Consider the following 26620-nt stretch of genomic DNA (forward strand, 5'->3'; position numbering starts at 1 on the left):
TGGTGGTGGTGGCTTCACTGCTGTCCTGAGTGGTGGTGGCTTCACTGCCATCATGGAGGAGTAGTAAATCAAAATGATCCTCCTTCATTTCTTCCGCAACACGTCTCGGATGAATAATGCACTTGGAATCCATCCCATATGTATTGACAGTTACACTCTATATATTGATTATCCCTCTTGAAATGGTCAATTTGATTGATGGTGGTGGGAGAGAAATTCCGTTGAAATTGTATTTTCCAATGAGCTGATGATATCTATCATCGATCTGTTGAGGATCATGCCCCTCAACATGTTTTGCAAGGATTGCCCACTTGAAACATTGTTGATCGCTATTCTTTGGATTGATAATGGCTTTTCTTGCTGCAATTTTGACCTGCAGTCTAATGTGGGAAGATCATTGAAGTGGTTTGTGCTTGCTTATGCATATGAGGAGAGTATTGATGATGAGAAGACTCAATCCACTAGAGTTGCCATCGAACTTGGCCTCTTCTTCCAACAGCTTCTTGCATGCCTCCCTGATAATTCCATTGAATTACAGAATTTCCATTATTCACAGAATCTACTATGCAATAAATTAGAGTGACAATGAACATAATAAATCAATAATATAAATTTAGATTTTCATGAGTAGAATAAGAAAAATTTCTTCATCTCTTTTCAAAACATATAATAAAAACACTTGTTTACTGACCTTTTTTATACAATTGAAGATCAAAATGGCAGCGGTGTGTCCTAGGATATTTCTTCACAAAGAGAAATGTGTGTCTGTGTGCTGAAACGCCAGGTCCTAGGACTGAATGTGGGAGATATGTCTTCTATAGCTCTCAACTGAACACTGATGGTCCCCCCACTTTTGTGAACATTACATATATACTCCAGAGTGGGTAGGAGGCCTTCTGATTCATTTTAATTTATTCTTGATTTTTCATTATTAAATTTTATTATTTTATTATTTTTTTTTATTGGAAAAAAAATTTTTTCCGAAGTTTTTGAAGTTTTGACCTTGACTTTGACCTTAACCTTGACTTTGACCTTGACCTTGAATTTGTTCTTTGACCTTGGTTGAGTTAGTTTAGGTTTGTTAGGTTAGGTTAGGTTAGGTTAGGTTGAATTTTTTAGTTGGGTTTTTTTTGTGCGCCAGTGCCGGCAATATATATCTACTTGTTGCTATCCTTGTCTATCATTTGACAGAACAGATATCATTATCCTTACATCATCCAACGTTCTGCAACGTTGCCAGTTCGTTTTTTAACAATGTAGAAATCTTATTAAATAACAAAAGATTGTAACCTGATAATTATTATGAGAATTTATCATCAAATAATTGCGAAATCTTGATGAATAAAGTATTTTTGATTATTCTTAAGAAGAATGAACAGTTGATCTTATGATATCAGCTGTCTTCTATAGGCAGTGAAAAGACAGAGAATCGACAACGCTGTTCTCATATCTTTCTTCACTGCCATAATAATGTGGACCTTGTTATGTAGATGTGATGTTTCTTACTCACCAAATTTCACCAATTCCATAGAACTTCCCTGTTGTTTATAAAATTTGACCTCTGTTATTTCAGGGCTTTGCTGGTTCGGGTGTGTATGAATAGTCACACCATCATAATGATATACGGCAGCTAAATTGATTGAGCTCAGAAATACCAGCCTTGTCATCACTCTTAAGTATGTATTTCCCTTACTCTGCAAATAATATTTATTCATATTTTTATCCATGAATAAATAATTAATCTATTAATTTATTCGTGGATACAATTACAAATCATATAAATATGATAATTGGAAAGATTATAATATGAAAGAATTAATACTTATAGTTTCTTATCTTCTTGAAATGTGTGAATTCGAGGCTACTTATATTTAATTATAGTACCCTTGAAAAAAATGATGAAAAAGATTGTCACAAAGTGAATTTTTGTGACGGATGGAGAGCCGTCGTCCAGCGAAAAATCAGTGGAATTATTCTATTTTAGAAAAGGAATAGGATCGTCTGCCGGATATATTTTGTTAGATTTGTAGTTGTGTATATGCATTATCACCATCGTAGTCAACCCCTTTAAACTAGCAGCATTTGTATCATCAAAACGATAAGCGGCTACCGAGTCGGGTCAGTATCGCTCTTCATGAAATTTCTGGAATAGAAATATTGTTTACCGGCCTGAATTAGTGTAGCAATTAGTATCAGTGTCATCATTAGCTGCACCCGTATCATCAGCACTAGTGGATTCAAACCCTGTCACATGACCAGTGGCGTGATCGTCTTTTCAGACTCCCATTGGTCAGTAAGCCCTTTTCCCCCGGCCTCCTAACTTTCAGTGACCCGGTGTTGCTTCAAGAAGACCTGGGAGAGAAGCAGTTGTTCGGTGGTTGAGCGTGAGATCGGGTTGCGAATCTCCTATCCTTACGACGTTACCGATACTAATTATTATTCTATCTTGTGTTACATAGAATGTTGTAGGTCGAGTCCGAACAACTCGGAGTTAGAATTCCCTTGTGGGTTTTTCTTTCTTGTCAGCTATTTTTCCCAAATTCGTATCACTGGGGGTGAACGAGTTATCCTTGGTTTGAAACCTGTAAGGGATCTCAAGTTTGTGCTACAAATAGTTCAGTGGGGAAATTTAGCTAGGCTCTTAAGCAGATTATTTTTGAGGGCTTAATTCTTAAGTCTCAACTCTGTCGCTTCTCGACGTTTAAGTTTAGTGCAGGAATTTGTTGGCTATTCTCTGTATTTAGTCCCGCAGTGATTCAGGTAACTGTATGTCAGGACTGGTCACTTGTGTACATTTCCTCTTCTGTAATAAGGTAATCTCAGTTTTTAGGGATGTATTTTCCTTATTAATTTTCATACTATAGAGTGGCCCTGTATTTTAAATTCGCTTAGCAGTTTCTGACTTGCTGTAATTCCAAGTAGGAAAAGCCCAATCCTTCTCCTAGAGAACTTAGGTGCAGCTTGAGCTCGTCCTCGTCGAAGTTTCTAGACTGTGACATCCTTTCTCTTTCTCTCTCTCAACTTTCCCTATTCTATAATCTTTCTAGCTCTCAGGTACAGCTTGAGGACTTCCTCGCCAAAGTTTCTAGACTGCGGCATCCTTTCTCTTTCTCTCTCTTAACTTCCCCTATTCTATAATCCTTCTAGCTCTCAGGTACAGCTTGAGGACTTCCTCGCCGAAGTTTCTAGACTGCGGCATCCTTTCTCTTTCTCTACCTTAACTTTCCCTATTCTATAATCCTTCAAGCTCTCAGGTACAGCTTGAGGACTTCCTCGCCAAAGTTTCTAGACTGCAGCATCCTTTCTCTTACTTTCTCTTCACTTTCCCTATTCTATAATCCTTCTAGCTCTCAGGTAAAGCTTGAGAACCACCTTGTTGGAGTCACAGACTGCAACGCTTCCTGCTCTCAGGAACAACTTGAGAACGTCCTTGTCGAAGTTCCCAGACTGCGACGCTTCCCGCTCTCAGGTACAGCTTGAGAACGTCCTCGCCGAAGTCCCCAGACTGCGGCATCCTTTCTCTTACTTTCTCTTCACTTTCCTTATTCTAAAATCCTTCCTGCTCTCAGGTACAACTTGAGAACGTCCTTGTCGAAGTTCCCAGACTGCGACGCTTCCCGCTTTCAGGTACAGCTTGGGAACGTCATCGCCAAAGTCCCCAGACTGCGGCATCCTTTCTCTTACCTTCTCTTCACTTTCCCTATTCTAAAATCCTTCCTGCTCTCAGGTACAGCTTGAGAACGTCCTTGTTGAAGTCACAGACTGCAACGCTTTCTGCTCTCAGGTACAACTTGAGAACGTCCTTGTTGAAGTCACACACTGCAACGCTTCCTGCTCTCAGGTGCAGCTTGAGAACGTCCTTGTTGAAGTCACAGACTGCAACGCTTCCTGCTCTCAGGTGCAGCTTGAGAACGTCCTTGTCGAAGTCACAGACTGTGACGCTTCCTGCTCTCAGGTGCAGCTTGAGAACGTCCTTGTTGAAGTCACAGACTGCAACGCTTCCTGCTCTCAGGTGCAGCTTGAGAACGTCCTTGTCGGAGTCACAGACTGCAACACTTCTTGCTCTCAGGTGCAGCTTGAGAACGTCCTTGTCGAGGTCACAGACTGCAACGCTTTCCACTCTCAGGTACAGCTTGGGAACGTCCTTGTTGAAGTCACAGACTGCAACGCTTCCTGCTCTCAGGTACAGCTTGAGAACGTCTTCGCCGAAGTCCCCAGACTGCGGCATCCTCTCTCTTCCCTCCTCTTAATTTTTCCTACCCTGTATAGCGCGAGATCTCAGTTCCAGACTAGAGATCGTTCCCGTCGCGGTCCTCAGACCAGCAAGAGGTGTAGGAAACCTTGTGTAAAGCAGGATCTCAGTCACAGATTGGAGATCGACCCAGTCGCAGTTCTCAGACCAGCGAGAAGCTTAGGAGAATCCTTGTCAACCTTTCCCCATCCTCTCATAATAGTCGACATACTGACTAATAATTTAAAAGCGTTTCGGACGATTGATATTGATTCCCATACCCTTAAGGGCAGTCACAGATTGGTCCTTAATAACCAGTGCGCAGTCATCAGATTAGCGCGGGAATCCTGTTTAGCAGTTTCAGAATTGCTGAAAATCCTTTCGCAGCTGCAGGCTCGCGATTCAGAAATCCGACACCCGAAACCTCATCCTTTGAGCTTTAGTTATCATAAAATTGAAATAGATATACTATCTTTAGCTGGCAGGTTCAGCTTGCTGAGAACTATATCGCGATTCACAGATCGCGAGTTATTGAACCAAACCCCATTAGTTACAGGAAGGAACAATCCTATTAACAAATCTCCATTCCCCAGGCCCGATAAAATATTCCCTATACCTCAAACTCGGTATACCATATCCTGTACCTTATACCACTTGCGCCTCTCCAATCATATTGATCTAATACCGGGTGCGCAGGTTCAGTCTGCACACCGACAGCCTGCAGTCTCAGATTGCGAAAACGGTAACAAAAATTCTATATCATTCCTTGTTAAACCCCATCCCGAGTTCCTCCACCTACAACCTTTATTCCGGGCTTGCAGGTACAGCTTTGCTCGCCGTCAACTTGCAGTTGGTTCAGATTGCATACTACCTTTACAAATTAAATTATTTGTGGGGATCTGATATCCGGATCCATATCCTTGGTTAAGGTTACCTCAATTCTCCCTAACACCCAACCTGAATTCCAAGAGCCGAGGGCCGAATCGGCCAACAATGGCACGGGCACACACTCTTTCCTTCAAATTAAATACCTCCCGCCAAAGACAGAGGGTAAAGAATCAGGACAAGGGGAGAAGTGTAGGTCCAGTATCTCCACCAGTCAATACGGTCACCGACCCCGGCCCATACCCGGCTGTAGCTAGTCTGCGTTGTAGCAATACTTCGCAATTATTAGGAAACCTAGAGGGTGGAATAGGACTTCCTAATAAAACTGACGTCTCCGAACGTGGGGCTAAGACGTCTGGCGCCCAAGTAGATCGTGAGCAAAGGTTAAGTAAACCCCAGTGCACGATGTCGGAACGGGGAGAGGAGTCTACACTCCAAGAGTACGAGGAGGACCAGGGAGATCACGAGACAGACACCACGGAGCGAGAAACCGACCCTCGAGTGTCGTGGGTGTACCAACTGAGTAAGGAGGAAGCGATCAGCTACCTGGAGAGTCTTGGCCTGTCGGCAGAGGGGACTCTGATGGAGCTGAGGAGGAGGATGGTTGAACACCATCGGTCCCGGACCGCTGCGACCTCTCAGACTCGCCGGGACGATGCTATCCCAGGCACAAGCCGTGTCTACTCCGAGCCATCCCTCCACAACAGAGTGAATCGACCAACAGGTATAGAGCCGGCACCACACCGCTCTTAAGGCACGTATAGTCAGGGTGCTGTATGTGATAAGGTAAGAAGTTGGAATTAACGTTTTGATGGTGTATCAGATGCTCCCAGTTTTATCGAGAGGCTCGCTGAACTTCAGAGCACATATGAGATATCCGGGGAACAATCTCTTATAGCCCTATCAGAGCTGATGGAGAGAGGGGCCCTACTTTGGATGCGGAATCGTCGCTCCCAGTGGAGGACGTAAGCCTACTTTGTAGAGGCGTTTAAACTCCGATACTATCCCCATACTTATAGTGACGATCTTGAAAGTCGAATCATTGCAAGGAAGCAGAGGGAGGGCGAACCGGCTGATGAGTATGCCGAAGCCCTACTCACTTTAATGAGGAGATTAGGAAGTTACGACGGGGATAGGATATAGCAGAGGGTGTATCAGAATTTATTACCCAGATATAAGTTACATGTCCGAAGTGTAGGAGCCCAAAACATAGACCAACTGTTAGATATAACTAGGGAATATGAGGCAATCCGTGCTGAGGAAAAGCACTCTAGGTTGTCCTCACGGAATACCAAAATCGAGGACAATAAACGGGGAGAAAATTCAGCTAAGGCAACTACTAAGCCACGGGAGACTAAAGTGATAGAAGAGAGTAGTACTTGTCAGGGTCCTGTGTGCTGGAATTGTAGAAAGACAGGACATTGGAGGTCAACTTGCCCCGAGCTTTCTAAGTGTAAGGAATATGGGGAGAATCATGATCAGTGTAACTGCAAGTCCCAGGGTAAAAGATCGTCGGGAAATTCAGTAATTCATTCAACAAAGATTTTGAGCCCCAGAACCGTGTCAGGAGATACACGGACTTTCATTGATGTGAGTTTGGCGAACCAGAAATTTGTTGCTTTGATTGATACAGGATTGGAAAAATCCTACATCAGTACACAAGTTCTGAGAGCATTAGAACGTAAGGGGTCAGTAAAGAAAGAAAACTGCACACATAAAGCGATACTCGCTGATGGGAAGTCTGCTCTCCTCTCGATAAAAGTTTTTACCCAATTGAAAATAGAAAATATTTCTGTTTCTTTCCAGGCTGTAGTGATGGAAGGCCTTAAGCCTGACGTGTTGTTAGGAGTGTCATTTATGATTCAGCATAATTTAACTATCAATATGAGGCATAATAGAGTAGAATGGGAACTGGAGATAGTGGGAGCTATACATGGTAGTAAGAGTTCAGCGAATACTTCTAAGGTGTCGACTGTAGGTGCCGTTAGACCAAGTAGGGAGGTCGGAGATAACGGGGTGTACATGTACGTAGGAGTAGAGGGGGTGGACCTGGATGCCGCTATAGATACCTCATCTCAAATGTCATACATTTCTAGTGAGATTGCGAAACGTCTTAAAATAGAAGGAGAGACCACTTTACCGGTCACTGTATGTGGCAAGGAGTATAAGTGGCAAGTGTCAGTTGTCCCAGATATTGAACCTCGTATGATTTTAGGAGTGGAAAATCTGTGTAAGATGGAAGCTGTATTAGAAATGCGACCCCGGGGAGTCCGATTACGGAGTAGGGAAAGGGAAGGTAGGTTATCAGTTGTCTCTGAGCAGGAGAAATCCGATAATTTTCTGGAAGAAGAAATCCGGAAATTCTCTTCACTCCCAGGACGGACCCATATCTTGAAACACAAAATAAAACTCCAGGAAGGAGTTGAACCCTTCAGACTTCGTCCCTATCCCAGGAACCCTATCATGCAAAAAGTGATCGATGAGGAAGTCGATACAATGCTTGAACAGGGAGTCATAGAACCCAGCTGTAGCTCGTGGAGTTCTCCTATCGTATTAGTAAAAAAATCGAATGGGAAAATAAGGTTTTGTATTGATTTTCGTAAACTTAATTCTGTGACACATAGAGATGCTTACCCCCTCCCAAATATGACTGGTATTTTAGACAGGCTTCGCGATGCTAAGTATATCTACTATTGACCTGAAGAGTGGTTATTGGCAAGTTCCGTTAGATGAGGAGAGTAAAGAATTGACTGCTTTCATAGTGCCGGGCAGAGGTCTATTTCAATTTAAAGTGATGCCTTTCGGCTTACACTCAGCTGGAGCTACCTTTCAACGTTTGCTAGATCAGGTGATAGGGCCTAAACTCGAACCGTATGCGTTCGCGTACTAAGACGATGTGGTAGTATTAGGGGAGACTCTTGAATTCCATAGAGAACATCTCGCAGAGGTTTTCCAGAGGTTGAGAGACGCAGGTCTTATTATAAATAAAGATGAGTGCAATTTTCTGAAATCTGAGCTGAAATACTTAGATCATATTGTGACGGAGCAAGGCCTCCGTACCGACCCGTAAACGATTAGGGCTGTTAGAGATTTCTCTACCCCGCAGCGTGTTAAGTCTCTCAGGAGCTTCCTAGGGTTAGCCTCCTGGTACCGTAGGTTCGTCCCTAATTTTTCAGAGCTAGCAAATCCGTTACATCGTTTGTTAAAGTTGAAGGTGAATTGGCAGTGGGGAGAAGAGGAGGAAACGGCATTTTGGAAAATCAAAGATGCTTTAACCTGTGCCCCAGTATTAACCTATCCTCATTTTGAGTTGCCCTTTGTGATTCAGACCGATGCCTCCGACGAAGGGTTGGGAGCTGTCTTGACTCAGGAGATTAATGGTGAGGAGAAAGTTATTGCTTATGCGAGTAGGGGTTTAAGAGGTCCCGAAGTCCGATATACCACAACCGAGAAAGAGTGTCTAGCTGTGATATATGCCCTGAGAAAATTTAAATCATATGTGGAAGGTTACGAAATTACTGTGATTACTGACCATCAGTCCTTGAAGTGGTTGCATGCCATTCCCCATCCCACTGGTCGTTTAGCACGATGGGAAATGGAAATGCAACAATATAATTTGAAAATTGAATATAGGAAAGGGAAGTTCAACATAGTTCCAGATGTACTCTCACGCACCCCCTGTAAGGAGGAGCTCACTTTGGGAGAAACAAACTCTGAGGGCGGGGTGGCCCCTATCGCTATTGGTTGAGAGAACGACGATAGCTGGGTAAAGAGAATTGAATCATTACTGATTGCAGACCCCGAGAGATTCCCCGACTATACAGTTAGAGATGGGTTGTTGTATAGACACATTTGGCCTGAGAGGCGACTCCAGGAAGAGCAGAGTGCTGAGGGGTGGAAGCTTTGTGTCCCAGTGAGCTGTCGCTCTGAAGTTTTACGACAGAATCATAATGCTCCAACCGCGGGTCACTTTGGCATATATCGTACATATGACAAGATAGCGCGCCTATATTATTGGCCTGGATTGTTTAATGATGTTGCCAACTATGTTCGGAGGTGTGATGACTGCATTAAAATTAAGGTAGAACAGAGGACCCCATATGGTCGCATGAAAAATCCCCGTAAATTGTTTCACCCTTGGGAGACTGTCAGTACTGACTTAGTCAGCCCGTTACCCCGTTCCAAGATAGGACACTGTTACATAGTCGTGTTTCAAGATCAGTTCACTAAATGGATGGAAGTGGCCGCCCTATCTAAGGCAGATAGCGCAGGAGTCACGAAAGCTTTCTGTGAATTGATTGTCACACGGTATGGAGCACCTAGGATGCTCATTTGTGACAATGGAACCCAATACACTAGCAAGTATTTTCGCTTGTATTGTGAGGATAATGGCGTGAATGTGTTTTTCACCCCCCCATATTCTCCTAGTTGTAATCCTACTGAAAGAGTAAACCGTGTACTCAAAACTATGATACAAATCTTTGTAGGAGAGAACCACTCAGATTGGGACCGATATTTAAGAGAATTTTGTTTTGCAATGAATACAACTATCCATCAAGGCACCCAATATACTCCAGCTTATCTCAACTTCGGTAGGGAATTGAGGGCTCCAGGTGAGTCCGCATTTGAGTCTCAAGACGATCCACGTACGCAGGGTTTTGAAAGTAGTCAGGCCACGCTACATAAAAATATTAAGGTATTAATTCAAACCAGGAAAATTGTAGTGGATAATTTGGATAAAGCATATAGGGACGCTAGCCGTTATTATAATCTTCGGAGGCGAGATGTTAAGTTATCCCCAGGTCAGTTGATATATAAGAGAGAACATTATTTATCTTCGGGAGTTGACCAGTTTGCCGCGAAACTCGCTCCAAAGTTCTCAGGCCCCTGGGAGGTGGTTGAGATATTGAGTCCTACAGTAGTGAAGGTTAAAGTAGCAGAGAATAAATCAGTGACTGTTCATGTGAAAGACATTAAGTTGTTACCCCCATGTGTAGAGGAGGAGGAGGAGGAATCTAACTCAGAAGAACAGGCGAACGCAAATTGCGTAGGTGGAGTGAAGTGCGGGTTGCCTATACTAGCCTTAGACGGCGCAAGGTGCGGGGGAAGCACTTTATTCAACTAGTTATTACGTTTCCCGTTAGATGCCGTGACAGGGTTGATTCACTGGTTTCTTGCTCCTTCTCTCGTTGTCGCATCGCATAAGACGTTCGAACCTTTTCTTTCAGGATATTTTTGTTATCTGTTTATTGTAGGGTTGCTTTTATTGCGTTCCCGATAATGATAATCTTGTCTTTCTACACTGTTGTTACCTGAATATTTTTGTATAAGCCCATCTAGTTGTCTTTCTATTGCTTCAGTAGTGCTTCGACTCTCTTAGCAGTATGGCGCCTCGTCTTGGTCTACTTGATTGTTTTTTTATCCATCGCTGAAATGTGTTCCCGTAATGTGAAAAGTAGGGAGGATGGTGTGGTTGTAGCCGGTATCCCTGACGTCGCCTTGTATGTTCAACGCCAATCCCCCCCCCTCCATAGTAGGAGTGGGGTATCACGAAGTGAATTTTTGTGATGGATGGAGAGCCGTCGTCCAGTGAAAAATCAGCAAAATTATTCTATTTTAGAATAGGAATAGTCTGCCAGATATATTTTGTTAGATTTGTAGTTGTGTATATGCATTATCACCATCGCCGTCAACCCCTTTAAATTAGCAGCATTCGTATCATCAAAACGATAAGCGGCTACCGAGTCGGTTCAGTATCGCTCTTCATGAAATTTCTGGAATAGGAATATTGTTTACCGGCCTGGATTAGTGTAGCAATTAGTATCAGTGTCATCATTAGCTGCACCCGTATCATCAGCACTAGTGGATTCAAACCCTGTCACATGACCAGTGGCGTGATCGTCTTTTCAGACTCCCATTGGTCAGTAAGCCCTTTTCCCCCGGCCTCCTAACTTTCAGCGACCCGGTGTTGCTTCAAGAAGACCTGGGAGAGAAGCAGTTGTTCGGTGGTTGAGCGTGAGATCGGGTCGCGAATCTCCTCTCCTTACGACGTTACCGATACTAATTATTATTCTATCTTGTGTTACATAGAATGTTGTAGGTCGAGTCCGAACAACTCGGAGTTAAAATTCCCTTGTGGGTTTTTCTTTCTTGTCAGCTATTTTTCCCGAATTCGTATCACTGGGGGTGAACGAGTTATCCTTGGTTTTGAAACCTGTAAGGGATCTCAAGTTTGTGCTACAAATAGTTGAGTGGGGAAATTTAGCTAGGCTCTTAAGAAGATTATTTTTGAGGGCTTAATTCTTAAGTCTCAACTCTGTCGCTTCTCGACGTTTAAGTTTAGTGCGGGAATTTGTTGGCTATTCTCCGTATTTAGTCCCGCAGTGATTCAGGTAACTGTATGTCAGGACTGGTCACTTGTGTACATTTCCTCTTCTGTAATAAGGTAATCTCAGTTTTTAGGGATGTATTTTCCTTATTAATTTTTATACCATAGAGTGGCCCTGTATTTTAAATTCGCTTAGCAGTTTCTGACTTGCTGTAATTCCAAGTAGGAAAAGCCCAATCCTTTCCCTAGAGAACTCAGGTGCAGCTTGAGCTCGTCCTCGTCGAAGTTTCTAGACTGCGGCATCCTTTCTCTTACTTTCTCTTCACTTTCCCTATTCTATAATCCTTCTAGCTCTCAGGTACAGCTTGAGAACGACCTTGTTGAAGTCACAGACTGCAACGCTTCCTGCTCTCAGGTACAACTTGAGAACGTCCTTGTCGAAGTTCCCAGACTGTGACGCTTCCCGCTCTCAGGTACAGCTTGAGAACGTCCTTGTTGAAGTCACAGACTGCAACACTTCCTGCTCTCAGGTGCAGCTTGGGAACGTCCTTGTCGAAGTCACAGACTGCGACGCTTTCCACTCTCAGGTACAGCTTGAGAACGTATTTGTTGAAGTCACAGACTGCAACGCTTCCTGCTCTCAGGTACAGCTTGAGAACGTCTTCGCCGAAGTCCCCAGACTGCGGCATCCTCTCTCTTCCCTCCTCTTAGATTTTCCTACCCTGTATAGCGCGAGATCTCAGTTCCAGACTAGAGATCGTTCCCGTCGCGGTCCTCAGACCAGCGAGAGGTGTAGGAAACCTTGTGTAGAGCAGGATCTCAGTCACAGATTGGAGATCGACCCAGTCGCGGTTCTCAGACCAGCGAGAAGCTTAGGAGAATCCTTGTAAACCTTCCCCCATCCTCTCATAATAGTCGACATACTGACTATTAATTTAAAAGCGTTTCGGACGATTGAGAGTGATTCCTATACCCTTAAGGGCAGTCACAGATTGGCCCTTAATAACCGGCGCACAGTCATCAGATTAGCGCGGGAATCCTGTTTAGCAGTTTCAGAATTGCTGAAAATCCTTTCGCAGCTACAGGCTCGCGATTCAGAAATCCGACACCCGAAACCTCATCCTTTGAGCTTTAGTTATCATAAAATTGAAATAGATATACTATCTTTAGCTAGCAGGTTCAGCTTGCTGAGAACTATATCGCGATTCACAGATCGCGAGTTATTGAACCAAACCCCATTAGTTACAGGAAGGAACAATCCTATTAACAAATCTCCATTCCCCAGGCCCGATAAAATATTCCCTATACCTCAAACTCGGTATACCATATCCTGTACCTTATACCACTTGCGCCTCTCCAATCATATTGATCTAATACCGGGTGCGCAGGTTCAGTCTGCACACCGACAGCCCGCAGTCTCAGATTGCGAAAACGGTAACAAAAATTCTATATCATTCCTTGTTAAACCCCATCCCGAGTTCCTCCACCTACAACCTTTATTCCGGGCTTGCAGGTACAGCTTTGCTCGCCGTCAACTCGCAGTTGGTTCAGATTGTGTACTACCTTTACAAATATAATTATTTGTGGGGATCTGATATCCGGATCCGTATCCTTGGTTAAGGTTACCTCAATTCTCCCTAACACCCAACCTGAATTCCAAGAGCCGAGGGCCGAATCGGCCAACAACGGCACGGGCACACACTCTTCCCTTCAAATTAAATACCTCCCGCCAAAGACAGAGGGTAAAGAATCAGGACAAGGGGAGAAGTGTAGGTCCAGTATCTCCACCAGTCAATACGGTCACCGACCCCGGCCCATACCCGGCTGTAGCTAGTCCGCGTTGTAGCAATACTTCGCAATTATTAGGAAACCTAGAGGGTGGAATAGGACTTCCTAATAAGATACTGGAGTTCTATTTTATAAAATAAACTGATTTTTCTATCAATCAGAAGTAAGATTTCTATGTGGAGAAAAATTCGGCTTATACATGTATGGGATACGAAATACATGTCTCACCAATAATTATCACAACAGTACTACTATGGTGATCAACTGAAAATTTTGCATAACTATTCTTGATTAACCAAAGATTGAATCTATTTGTGCTCTCAACAAACCCTTGCAAAGCATGGGTAACACCTGATCCTTATGGAGAAATACAAGTGTTATGGAGTTGTTAATGAAAAATTGTACCTTGTCACGTTATTTCTTTCAATAATGGGTTGCTCTGCTTGGCTGCAGTCGATAGAGCATGAGTAATAGATAATATAACTCTTATTGTGGTTCCTAGAATATAAATCATACCAAATTCCTACTGGCTCGCCCAGGAGCTCCCGCAATTCTCTGTTCTTGGACAATTTATATAAATCTCTGGGATGTATTATTTCCAAAGATTTGATTATCAATGCTATATATTGCTGTCTTAACCAACATATTCGGTGAAGAATATAGTCGGATGGTAATCTTATTGATACTTCAATACTGGTAACTAGATAATAATAAGAATGAGATTGGTCATGCATGGAAGTGGGGAAACGAATAAAGGATACACCATAAAAATTGATACGACTATATTACAAAAAAAATCAACGAATAAATAAATATAGATAAGTATAGAGCAACAAGCAAAAACAATAAAAATAAGAACAAATATCAAAAAGGAAGTATCACAGATTAGCTCACTAATTTTCTATCACAAAACGTTACCATGTGCTTTTTGAATCATTAATCATATGCATTTATTTTATGCAGCTCAGATATCGACTTGCTGCTGCTTGTCAACAAAAATCTCAAATATATCTTCTTTCCAAAATAATGAAAATGATCAATTGATGAATTATAAATCTCAAATATAATAATCTGTATATATCTCATTATATTTCTCAGGGCTTGAGGTTTGGCCTCTGGTGGAATTAGATAAATCAATTTATCCAGTGAACATGAGCTACATTTATATCTTCATGATTTGCTAACAAAGTAAATGATGGAGGTGGGCATATATATATATATATATATATATATAATATATATATATATATATATTTATATATATAACAACATTAAATTTAAACATTCCTTTCATCCGTGCATCTTCAGACATATAAATCTGATATAATTCTTAACTAATAAAATATGCTTTTTGTACTTTCTAAGACTTGCGCAAGTTTTTTTATATTAATTCGATATCTATAACCTTTTGACGAGCTAGCTTTTTATATTTTTATTTCACTCGAAGCACTGAGGGCGCCCTAAATTCATATATTTCGATAATTTTCACCCACATGCTGAAATTTCCAAGATGATGGTGGCGATCCGAATTTCCTGTCATCCTGGATTTTCTGGTGGTTGGAGTCGTCTTCTTCAAGGGAATAAATAAATATCTAAATGACTTATGCTTTAATATAGCATCACTAAGTCTTATAAAAATTAATTAATGAATTTAGACTTCAAGTCTTTCGAATGTACAATTTAACAAAAGGGACTTGTGCTCTATAAAAATTTGGTGGAGTTCCAAGGCAGCGTCTGGCAAGCAAGTGGGCTGTTCTACCCCTATTTTCTACAATCATACTTCCGACTTCCAAATTTGCATATATTTGAATATTCAGTTACTATGCCATTAAAAAGATCAAATAGTCCGTGCCAATCTGCTAAGTTATTACCTATATCTTATGTATTATATTTTATAATTACTCGGACCATATCCGATACATAAACTGAGTAGTGATAACTTATAAATTCTTATCATTTCTATAAATATCTATAGTTATATTTGAATCGGCTGGTTATTGCCGCCCATCAACTACTGCAATTTGATTGGTTCATCCAAAATTCATTAATGTATCCATGCGCCTAATGAATATACATACTTCCTCAATATTTTTATCTATCTTATGTGTTTTGTACATGCTCATTACATACAATGAATCTTTATGAACTTTTTAAGTTGTTATTCCATTCACAACAAGTTGCCATGTGGTTACCAAATCCTCTAGTTGAATGCTATTTATTTACAACAAAGTTTTGCCAAAGGTGTTTGGCTAGGTTTCAAATTACACAGCTTGATCGATTATTAGGTTGCCGACCAGTAGGTATTATAGCCTAACCTCAAAATTCCAATATTTTATATAATATAATAAATAGCAAATGAAAATTCTTTTCTATTTTGCTGTTCTAAAAGTAGCCATGATACCTGTTATTATCTAATCTTTCACTTGTTGCTATTGCACCTGGTGATAATAGAGCAGCTGTTTGCTTGAGACCTATAAAATCTGTTCAATTAGCGATTTCACTTGCTCTTTTTTTTTTTTTTAGATTATGTCCTAAAGACTCCAGTCATGGAGTATAAGACAAGTCATGTTATTATATAATAATTCTAACACTAAGTAGTTCAACCTAGTTTAGGTTTGAAAGGAATTCTTGTACACTATAAAAAGCTCTATCTACTGAATATTTTTTAATTTGTTTTTTGAAAATCTTCAAATCATCATTACTTTTCAAGATTTGAGGTAGCTTGTTATAAAATTTCCTACCAATATAATCTGGTTTTTGTTCAAATAACCTACTATTGTGACCCATCTGAATTCTGGATCACTCCACTCTTTTTCACATGCATTACAACTTCATATACATACAAAGATGGCACAGTTAATAGACCAAGCTTTTTAAATAAAGGCCTACAAGAGTCTAACTTATTCACTTTCTCTATACATCTGAGTGCCTTCTTTCGAATCTTAAACACCCTGTCCATATTTTGTTGAAATGAATTACCCCATACTAAAATAGCATACCTAATATGAGATAGTATAAGTCCATGGTAAGCAGTTAACAGTAGTTTTTTATCATTCAGCCTAGCAAGCTGCCGCAGGACAAATACCCCAGATGATATCTTATTACATATCCTCTCAATGTAAGGATGCCATGTTAATTTCCTATCCAATAAAATTCCCAAGAATGCTACTTTCTCTTCTTGGTCTAATTCATTTTCCTCTACAAACACATTTATTTCTCTATCCTCTACTGAATAATATTTACTTTTGAATTGTAGGAATTGACATTTCTTACTATTTATTGTTAATTGCCTTTGCTTCAAGAATTGGACAATTGACTGTACTCCAGTAGAAGCATTTATTTCTAGACTATCTAATAAATAATTGTTAAAGATAAGCGATGTGTCATCAGCAAACAACAGAGCTCTGTGATCTTTTAACTCTTTTGGTAATTGGTTCACATACAACAGAAACAGTAAGGGACCCAGAATTGAGCCTTGAGGTACTCCAGCCTGGACCTCCAGTTTTTGAGATTTAATTTTTACTATTTCATTCCCATCCACCTTGGTAAGCTCAACACACTGGTTTCTACCTATGAGATATGATTCAAACCATTTTAGTTCTATACAATTCACACCTACAGTTTTTAGTATTTCCAATAATATTCTATGGTTCACACAATCAAAAGCTTTGGATAAATCAAGAAATATTGCGGCTGCCTTCTCACCTGAATCTATTATATCTATTAGTCTTTCAACAAGGGATACTATTGCAGTCTTAGTAGATTTCCCTTTCTGGAACCCATGCTGTTCATCACATATGAAATTAATTTCTTCCAGGTGCATCAATAGCCTATTTAAAACTTCTCTTTCAAAAATTTTACTCATTACATTTAGAATACTAATGGGTCTATAATTTTCAACTCTTTCAGAAACACCGCTCTTGAAAATTGGCAGAATTTTTCCTTGTTTCAGATCATCAGGGAAAATACCCTGCTCTAGTGAAGTATTAAGGAGATGCAATAAAGGGTCCAGTAATTCATTTTCACATTCTTTTAAAATTTTGCTTGAGACCCCATCCAATCCTACTGTTTTTTTGTTATTCAAATTTTTTATTATTCTTGACAACTCATCTCTTGATAATGGATGAAATTTAAATACCTTTTCAATTGGCTCAGCATTTAATGTAGTTGTATTATAAGTATTAGTGTTCAGTGACTTTTGGAGATTATATGCAACCTGTTGATAATACTTATTGAAAAAGTTACAAATGTCTATACTATCATCCATATAATTTCCATGTTCATCGATTATCCTAGGGACATTAGTAACTGTATCTTTTTGAGCTGCTCTCCTATTTCTATCAATTACCTCCCAAACAGCAGAGTTAAAATTGGTACTAGTTGTTAATATTTCAGCTGTTTTCTTACACTTAGCTTTCCTCACTTCTTTTGCATAGTTTTTCTTTAGACATTTGTATTTGACTTCACTCGGAACATCCCTCACTAATTTAAATTCCTCATAAGCTTCCCTAACAATATTTCTTTGAGTAAGAATATCTTCAGTTATCCATTCATCTACTTTGTTTAATTTACTTTTTACTTTGACTTTTTTTATTGGACAGCATACACTAATGTGAAATCTTAGAGTATCAATGAATTGCTTATATTTGTAATTCAGGTTACAACTGTTATAAACACTACTCCAATTTTCTTGAAGCAGTTCCTGCTTCAAACAATTTATATTTCCTAGCTCATATTGCTGAATTTCTTTCACAAAAGTTTCTTTTCTGCTTGGATTCTGGCCCAGCAACTTAACATCTAAAATTTGATAGTTATGATCTGATAGATCTGACCCAGGTAGCACAGAAACGTTGAAATAACGTTAGAAACACGTAATACCTTAACGTTGAAAAGACGTTTAAATTCAACGTTGAAAACACGAGAAAATGTCCGCCGTTTCCACATTATTTTCAACGTTGAATAATAGTTGAAAAAACATTGTAACAACCATTATTTTCAACTATAAATAGACGTTGAAAGCATGTCGTGACAACCATTATTCTCAACCATAAATAGACGTTGAAAGCACGTTGTGACAACCATTATTCTCAACTATAAATAGACGTTGAATTAGCCATACTTTTGAACCGGTACCTTATCAATTACATGGTAATATTTCTAAAATCATTTGAAAAGAGATGAAAATACGAAAACATATTTCCATTTATTTACATATGATTTCATGTAACAGAAATATTACCCTGCAATGCGGTACATTGGTAAGTTGACATTAAAAACACACAATAAAAACCATATTCATCTCTTTTCTGTATAGGGCTACTTTTTATAGAAATAGAAAGGAAAAGAAAAATCTCAGTATCCTTTTTGAATTATTTAATCACTATTATTAATCATTATTTAAATGATTCAAAAAGGATACTGATATTTTATTTTTATTTCTATTTCCATACGGTATTACTTCAATTTCGATCCACAAAAATAGTATGATGAAAGGTTGTTTAAAGAACTAAGATGGTTACAACCAAATTACCATGGTAATTTAATATACTCTGCCAAGCTCAAAAACATTTTATGTCTGTAAGAAACATAAATTAAAACCATTATTTCAAGAATTCAGCAGTTGTTTAAAAATCTTGAATTTTTAGTATGATAATTTTATCTGTGGTGAGCAAAAATAGCTCAATTCTTTCTAGCAAATAATATAGATCATCTTAATTTTTACTTGACATTTATGCCAGGTTTAAACTATGCCAATTGGCAAAACAATAATAATTGTCAATTAGTTTTTATTTAGCTATGCCTAGATGATGGTTCTAGAATTAAAAGATTCAATTGATACTTTACACCAGCTATAAATTTCAGAAGACAATATTATTGTCTTGTCAATTGGCATCGTATAAACCCGCCTACATTTTAGTTTTCAGGTATGATGATAGTTTGTGATTTATGCAATAGAGAAACAAATATTTTATTACAGTGTTTCAATAGAAAGGGACTTTCAAAATAACTTTCCACTTTCATTTCATAATACTTTTTAATTACCGACGAAATTAGATTGTTTTTTTCTCCACTGAAAATACTCTGACCGTCGCATATTTTAGCCAATCCTTAATAGCGTCTTCAATTTGGGTCTCAATGCCCACAGTCGACCCACAAGATTTTTTGATAGAATCTGAAACATAAGGTAATATCAATTTTAATAAGAAATTCTATAATATGAAGGCAGATGAAATTTTGCCACCACATAGGAGTTATTATTTGATACAGATGTTGCATGGTTAAAAGGGAATTGCTTTTAACAACAAGTACAGAAATTTTTCTCAAGTGCACATCTAATAATGTGCGAGGTGATGACTGTTTTTTAGATAAAAATAGTCCATTACTATACAATAGTCAGACGAGAAAGTCACGCCAGCTGTTTGTTCAAACATTCAAAAGAACTAAGAATAAAGTAAGAATATTGGGTTTCCAAATTTTGTAGCATAGACGAATTTTAACTTGAAATACTCCTCTTTCATTAGGCCTATAGAAGTAAACAAATAAGGCTCTATATAAAATTTATTTTTAGATTTATGAGTAAAATTTAATAGTTACTGTAGGTACATACTTAGTTTTATGAAAAAAACAGTTGTATCCCGATATTTCAAACATTTTTTATTGGCCTGCTAAATTTTGTAAACCTAGACCAAAAGTTTAAAATCACAATGAAATTAATCAAAAATATCCTTGACATATATGGGTTGTAAACATGCATAAATTAATTGAAAATTCAATTTTAAAATAAACAAGTTTAAGCTAAATTTCGTCACCATGGAATGACGATATTGGAAAATGTTAATATTTATGAGCTGAACTCCGGACACCCGTTTTCAATTTCTTGGATCACCGAGTTAATTACTGAACTTGTTAAAAACAATCACTTTGATGTTAAGTGATTTATATTATATTAAGTTCAGTGTTATTATATTAAGTTCGATGGAATTTCTCAACACAAGCAGTCCTGTGACAAAAACAATACATAGATAGCATAATGAAAATATTTGTGGAGGAATCAAAGTAATAGTAATTTATTTGGAAGTTAAGTAGTAGGCTACATGTAAAATACTTAAAACCAAGCTTATTGTATTATATTAATTTTTAATAATTATATTAAATTAGAGCCCTCTAATTTAAAACATAATAATATAACTTACCTAACCCTAACCTCAAATGTAAACATAATTAATATGTTCAACACACAATATTTGTTTTGAAGTTTAGACAATAAATCACCAAACAATCTCATCTTTTAAATAAGAATAATAAATTAAATAAACTTACCAAGTCAAAGTGGAATAGGTAGACTCTTCTAAAAGAGTTCACAGCTTTCATCAACGTGATGAGAATTCAAACAAGAAATGGCGTTGATCAGTCGATCGTCGTTGATAGATCCGTTTTTGTGTAAGGACTACTGTAGCGCTGTGAGTGGTGGAATTGGAAGCTCGTTTTCAACGTGTTTTCAACGATAGATCAACCGTTAAAAACAACGTTGCATTTAAAACGTTGAAGAATTCAACCGCTAACGGTTATTCAACCTCAACAACCAAATTTCAACGTTGGAAACACGTAGGTGTGCTACCTGGGGAGCTACCTAACCTGACATTACAACCTTCTATATTTGTGAGGATATTATCAATAATTGTCTGTGAAGTTCGAGTTACTCTTGTATATTCGTGGACCTTAATTTCTGAATTATTCATATTAATAATATCTCTAATATCCTCTGTCATTTTATCCTGCCTGGCTGAATCGGTATTGAAATCTCCTACTACTATAACATTTGTGAAACGAGTGGTTGTAATTTCCAAAAGTGTATGGAGCAGCTCACAAAATTTTTACCAGTCTCCATTTGGTGACCTATAGATACCTAACACTGCTACCTCAAATCGATCATCAATTTTTAACCTTAGTCCCGTCACCTCTAAATCCATCTCAACAGAAAATCTCTCAACAAAATCCAGTTCATAAGTTTGGGTATGTTTAGCATTGCTAGTGAATATACATACACCACCACTTCTATGAGCTATTCTACAAAATTCTGATCTCAGTGAATAGCCTGGAATCCTAACTTGATTTATTTCCTTTATTTTTAAGCCATGCTCTGTGAAAATAACAATGTCAGGATCCTCTTGTTTAAGAAATACTTCTAATCTGTCAATTTTGTTGCGAAGATACTGAATATTTTGATGATAAATACTAAAAACCTTACCATCTTGTGCTACTCTATCTCTAGCATTTGTAGCTATTTCCCTTTCCCTGTTTTGAGCCAATTTACTAAAAAATCGTTACTTGTTTTTTTGACTGTTTTTAAACCAGATGATTGCAAACGGCTTTCAATCAGCTCTGCCAATCTATTACAAAAGATTACTTTGCCAGATCGATTTAGATGCAACCCATGATTAGTGAAGTTATGTCTTTTCAGCCTTTCATTTAGAAAACAAATCCCCAGTTGCTTAGAATTCTTATTTTTTAGGCTGTTGATTGTATTATGGATTGATTTGTTTGTCGAATTGATTGCTTCTTTTAATTCTGGCCTATCAAACCTATTAGGAATAGTACTTATTATTAAGTTTGTTTTTTTGCTGAGTGGCACAATTTCCTTGATTTTTTCTGTTACTTGAGGAAGATGATTCAAATTAGGCTCATTCATATTATTTGAGCCACCCAGTACAATTAGATAGTCATTTTCATCAGAGTCTTTAGTTTGTTCCCTAGCTGACTCTACAACTGCATTAATTGATGCACTTGGCTTGAAAAAACATTGGACATAGAATTTATTTTCTAATCTTTTATCAAGGAGATCACTGCAATCACGTCCATGACTGGACGTCAGTAGCAGAACTCTTCCTTTCCTATCTCTATTTCCCTCAGCTATATTTTTGGTTGCTGTCTTCAAAACCTCACTGTACGTTTTATTTCGACCATTTTCAGAGCATTTCCCATCATTTAGGTTAGATTCTATTTTTTTGCACTTGGACGGAGGTTCTATCATACATTTAGTATTATCAAATTTAGATTTTAGTTTCTTCATTTCCTCCGACATTAGACTACATTGATTTTTTAGATTTAGTATTTCTTTTTTATGGTCTCCATCTTGTAATTTTATAATCAGTTCCAAAGATTTGATTTCTTCTACCATCCCTAACCTTTCTTCCTCAGACGTTTTTAGAGTTACTTCTAATTGGTTTTTTAAATTAGTATGGCTACATTGTAGTTGAGCAACTTTTTCGGCTAAAGTAGTTTGAAGAACTGGGGTTTTTGGTTTTGGCGTTTTTGAATTTTGGTTTTGGGAACGCGTAAGTACTCCCGCTATGTTTACATTTCTATTATTAACCTTCGGTGTTCTGCTTGAGCTCATCTTCCTATCTAAGAAATTATATAACTTGCAATAATAATAATTGATTTATAAATGATAGGATTTTAATTTGGTTATAATTTTAGTCAAGTAAACTATCTATGTTTATTTTTAAATCTCGAAAACCTAACCTCAAAATAACCTCTAAACGATGTTTGGCTTATAAAATAGAATTAAGAATTAAAATCTAAAACAAAATGATAAAATAAAACGTGATCAAGAAACAATTAATAATGAAATTAATACAAAATTTGTACTTATCCGTGACTATTTATAACACAAAATCTTCCAAAACCCAGGAGCGAAATTATGTATGACTTTCATTCACAACCTCAAGGTCTCATCCAAATTCAATTTATTACAACCTGCATGGGGGTTAAACCTTTGTGCAGGTATGTTTGAAAAAAGATCTAACAAAAAATCGAAGTCACTTCTCACTTTCCTTGCCCTATTACCATGGGTGAGGAAAGTATTGCTTTCCAAAAAAAAAGGTACCCCAATTTCAAGTTTTCTTTATGTTTCAAGGTCCCCTGAGTCTGAAAATCTCATTTGGAAAGTCTCATTTCTGGGAAAATCGCAGGAGCTCCGTAATATTCTTGTACAATATATGTATCAAATTCTTTATGGTGTATCCTTAATTTATTTCCCCACTTCCATGCATAACCAATCTCATATTTATCTATCAAGTTACCAGTATTGAAATATCAAGAAAATTACCATCCGACTTTATTCTTCACCGAATAAGTTGGTTTAGACAGCAATATCTAAAATTGATGATCGAATCTTTGGAAATAACACGTTCCAGAGATTTATATGAATTGTCCCAGAGCAGGGAATTGCGGGAGCTCCTGGGCGAGCCTATAAGAGTTTTGTCTAACTTGTATTCCAAGAACCACAACCAGAGTTGTATAATAATTTTTTACTCATGCTTTACCAACTGCAGCAAAGCCAGGCAAACCGTTATTCACAAAAATAACGTCACAAGTTCTAGACTTTGAACAGCTGGAGTCAAAAAATTAGCTTTCCAAACCAGGGCATAGTCGCAGTTTTCTATAACAGTATTCACAGTTTTTATTTTCTCATTTCTATAATCAGTCAGCGGTTAGACACCGAAGTGGTAACATGTAGAGAGTGTTTAATAGTATTTCAGTAATAGTATACATAGTTATAGTAGTGTCGTTTAGTGTAGTTTAGTGTCGTTTACTATATTCAATAGAACAATAGGTTTGCTTACGCTGGAAAAATAGAGCCGGCTGTGAGTGGAAGTAGTACGCATGTGCGCGCTCGCGTCCGTACGTTCAGGTCGCCTGCCGCGGTCGGTCACCTCGCGAAAAACCAACTGGCGAGAAAAAACTGCTGAGCCGTCATAATAGTTATATTAATCAGAATAATGAATGGAAAGGAATGGAAACTAGTTAAACCTTCGACTTTCTTAATTCCAGAATTTGAAGAAGTTGAAGATAATAGCTGCAATTCATCACCACCACCATCAATCACCATGAATGAAGGAGATACATCACCAGAAAAATTCATTCAACCAGACCAGCTTAAAACTCCGGCAGAGCAAATACTATATAATGCATGGAAGGAAGCTGACAATAGGATGCGAGTAGCAGAAAGTAAAAACAACATGTTTGAAAAAAAACTGGAAGTACTTCAAATGAAGCTGTGTCAGTTAGAGAGCGCTAATTTCAACTCGGCCCCTGCAGCTTCCAACAATTTGAAAGTTGTAGAGAGTAGTAAGTCGGATCAACACCAATCAACAACAATTAAGAAAAATCAACCAAAAGGTGGAAAATCTGATAATGTTAAAAATGCATCACGTAGTACTGGTTACTGTACAGATGAGGAGGAACTTGCCAAGGAGACGGAGTGGGTGAGAGTGAAAAATGGGAGATCTAAGAAGAGGAAGCTGAATACTTCACTTTCGCCTCCATCACAAGAAAAATCACCTCCATTCTATTCAAGAAATGAGCGAAATGCTTCTTCAAATAAAGAGAATAAATCGAAAGATGACACTGGACATGAACAGTTTTCCACCAACAATCAACAGTCAAATAAAATTTTGAAACCACCACCCATCATATTATACAATATTCAAAATTATCAAGTTATCTATAAGATTCTAAATAAAAAAATGGAGAAAAATTCTTACAAGGTGACTTTACTGAATAATGATAGTCTAAAACTCAATGTTAACACAGAAAAGAATTACAGATTAGCTACGGCAGTGCTGAACGAAGAAAATATGAATTGGTCTTCGTTTGAAAACAAACAAACTAGACCTATTAGAGTAATTGTTGAGAAATTGCATAGCACTTGCGATCCAGGTGATATAAAGGAAGAACTTCAAGAGAAAGGATTTAAAATTCTGGATGTTGTAAACATACTGCAGTGGAAGACTAAAGAACCACTTCCAATTTTCATGCTCACTTTTGATAATTCAGAGAATATAAATAAAATTTATGAAATCCATGCAATCATGGGCATGAAAATTGAGGTTGTGCCAATCAAGAAGCCGAAATTCCTACCCCAATGCAAAAATTGCCAAGCCTGGGGGCATACTAAAAAATATTGTAGGAAAGATCCCAGGTGTGTGAAATGTGCCGGTCCCCACCTTACCACCAGCTGTACAAAGCCAAAAGAAGAAAAAGCAAAGTGCTACAATTGTGGAATGGAACATCCAGCTAATTATAGAGGGTGTCTAGTGGCACAAGAACTGCAAGCACTTCGGAATAAGAAGAAACAACCAAAAACCAATGAGGGAAATAAAACTACTGTGCCTCAAAGGGTATTAAGAGATGCTCGAGTTATTGAGAATCAGTCTTATTCGGATAGAGTAAAACAAGTCCCAGTTAACAAAATGAATGAGAAAACCCAACTTATATCGCAGAGCTTAGGTGAAGATTTAGGATTGAATATAGCCTCTCAACTCCAATTAATTCTTGAAAAGCTAGTTAGGCAGGAGCAATTCAATAAAACAATTCTTTCTAGACTAGAAAAACAAGAGAATACTACAGTGAAAGAAAGCACTTACAAGAAATATGGAAGGTAGATTTAGATTAATGACATGGAACGCCAACGGTCTATTACAGCATAAAGATGATCTATTGGCAATTCTAATTGAACAAAAAATTTATGTTTGCCTGATTTCAGAAACACATTTCACAAAGCAATCGTATTTGAAAATGAGAGGTTACAAAATATATCATGCAGTACATCCCCAGAACAGTGCTCGTGGAGGAAGTGCGGTGATGGTTAAAGAAGAATTAATTCATCATGAGTATAAGAAAATAGAATTGCAAGAGTTCCAGTCGATTTCCGTAAAAGTGAAACTTACATGCCATTCGAGTGGAATGATAACGATCGCAGCTGTCTACTGCCCTCCTCGATTCAGCTTGAAGAAACCAGATTACAGTGATTTTTTAAGATATTTCACAGGAAAATTCATCATCAGTGGAGACTTCAACTCGAAGAATACTAGATGGGGCTCGAGACTAACCACAACCAAAGGGAAGGAGTTACAACTGGCTGTTGATGAATACAACTGCGAAGTACATTCGACAAGGAAGCCAACTTACTGGCCAACAGATAGAGCTAAGATCCCAGACCTGTTAGACTTCTTCATCACAAAGTACATATCAGCCAACACTATAGAGGTTGAGGAAGAATTTGATCTTAACTCCGATCATTCACCAATTGTCCTTACAATTCATAGCTCTGCTGTGAAAAAACCCGGAGCACCACAACTAATAAATAAATATACAGACATAGAATCATTAAAGCACATGATAGAACATCACATGCACATGATAGAAGGTAATTGCTACCCCCAAGTAGTAAGAGAGCTGATAGCAGAAAGAAGAAGAACTAGAAGAATCTGGCAAACGACAAGAGATCCAAGAAGTGAAATAGAACTGAATAGAATTACACAGAACTTGAGAGGAGCAATACATGAAATAAAACAGCAAGAGATTAACACTTACCTGGAGGA

At 38.3% G+C, this 26620-nt stretch overlaps 1 protein-coding gene and 1 long non-coding RNA gene across 2 annotated transcripts in view; both read right to left on the reverse strand.

Annotated features, from left to right (window-relative positions):
- Positions 1 to 26620, reverse strand: part of LOC111054392 — a 152778-nt gene that overhangs the window by 61564 nt on the left and 64594 nt on the right. The window contains exon 9 of the mRNA XM_039435778.1: positions 1511 to 1694. Within this exon, the coding sequence (XP_039291712.1) occupies positions 1511 to 1694 (184 nt within the window). The remainder of the gene's footprint in view (positions 1 to 1510; positions 1695 to 26620) is intronic.
- Positions 19248 to 20741, reverse strand: LOC120353036. The gene is made up of 2 exons (XR_005572155.1): positions 20553 to 20741; positions 19248 to 19404 (listed from the first exon to the last, which is right to left on the reverse strand). It is a non-coding gene; the product is annotated as an uncharacterized LOC120353036 (long non-coding RNA).

This window comes from Nilaparvata lugens, chromosome 9 (genome assembly GCF_014356525.2).
Source record: "Nilaparvata lugens isolate BPH chromosome 9, ASM1435652v1, whole genome shotgun sequence".
Taxonomy (NCBI): domain Eukaryota; kingdom Metazoa; phylum Arthropoda; class Insecta; order Hemiptera; family Delphacidae; genus Nilaparvata; species Nilaparvata lugens.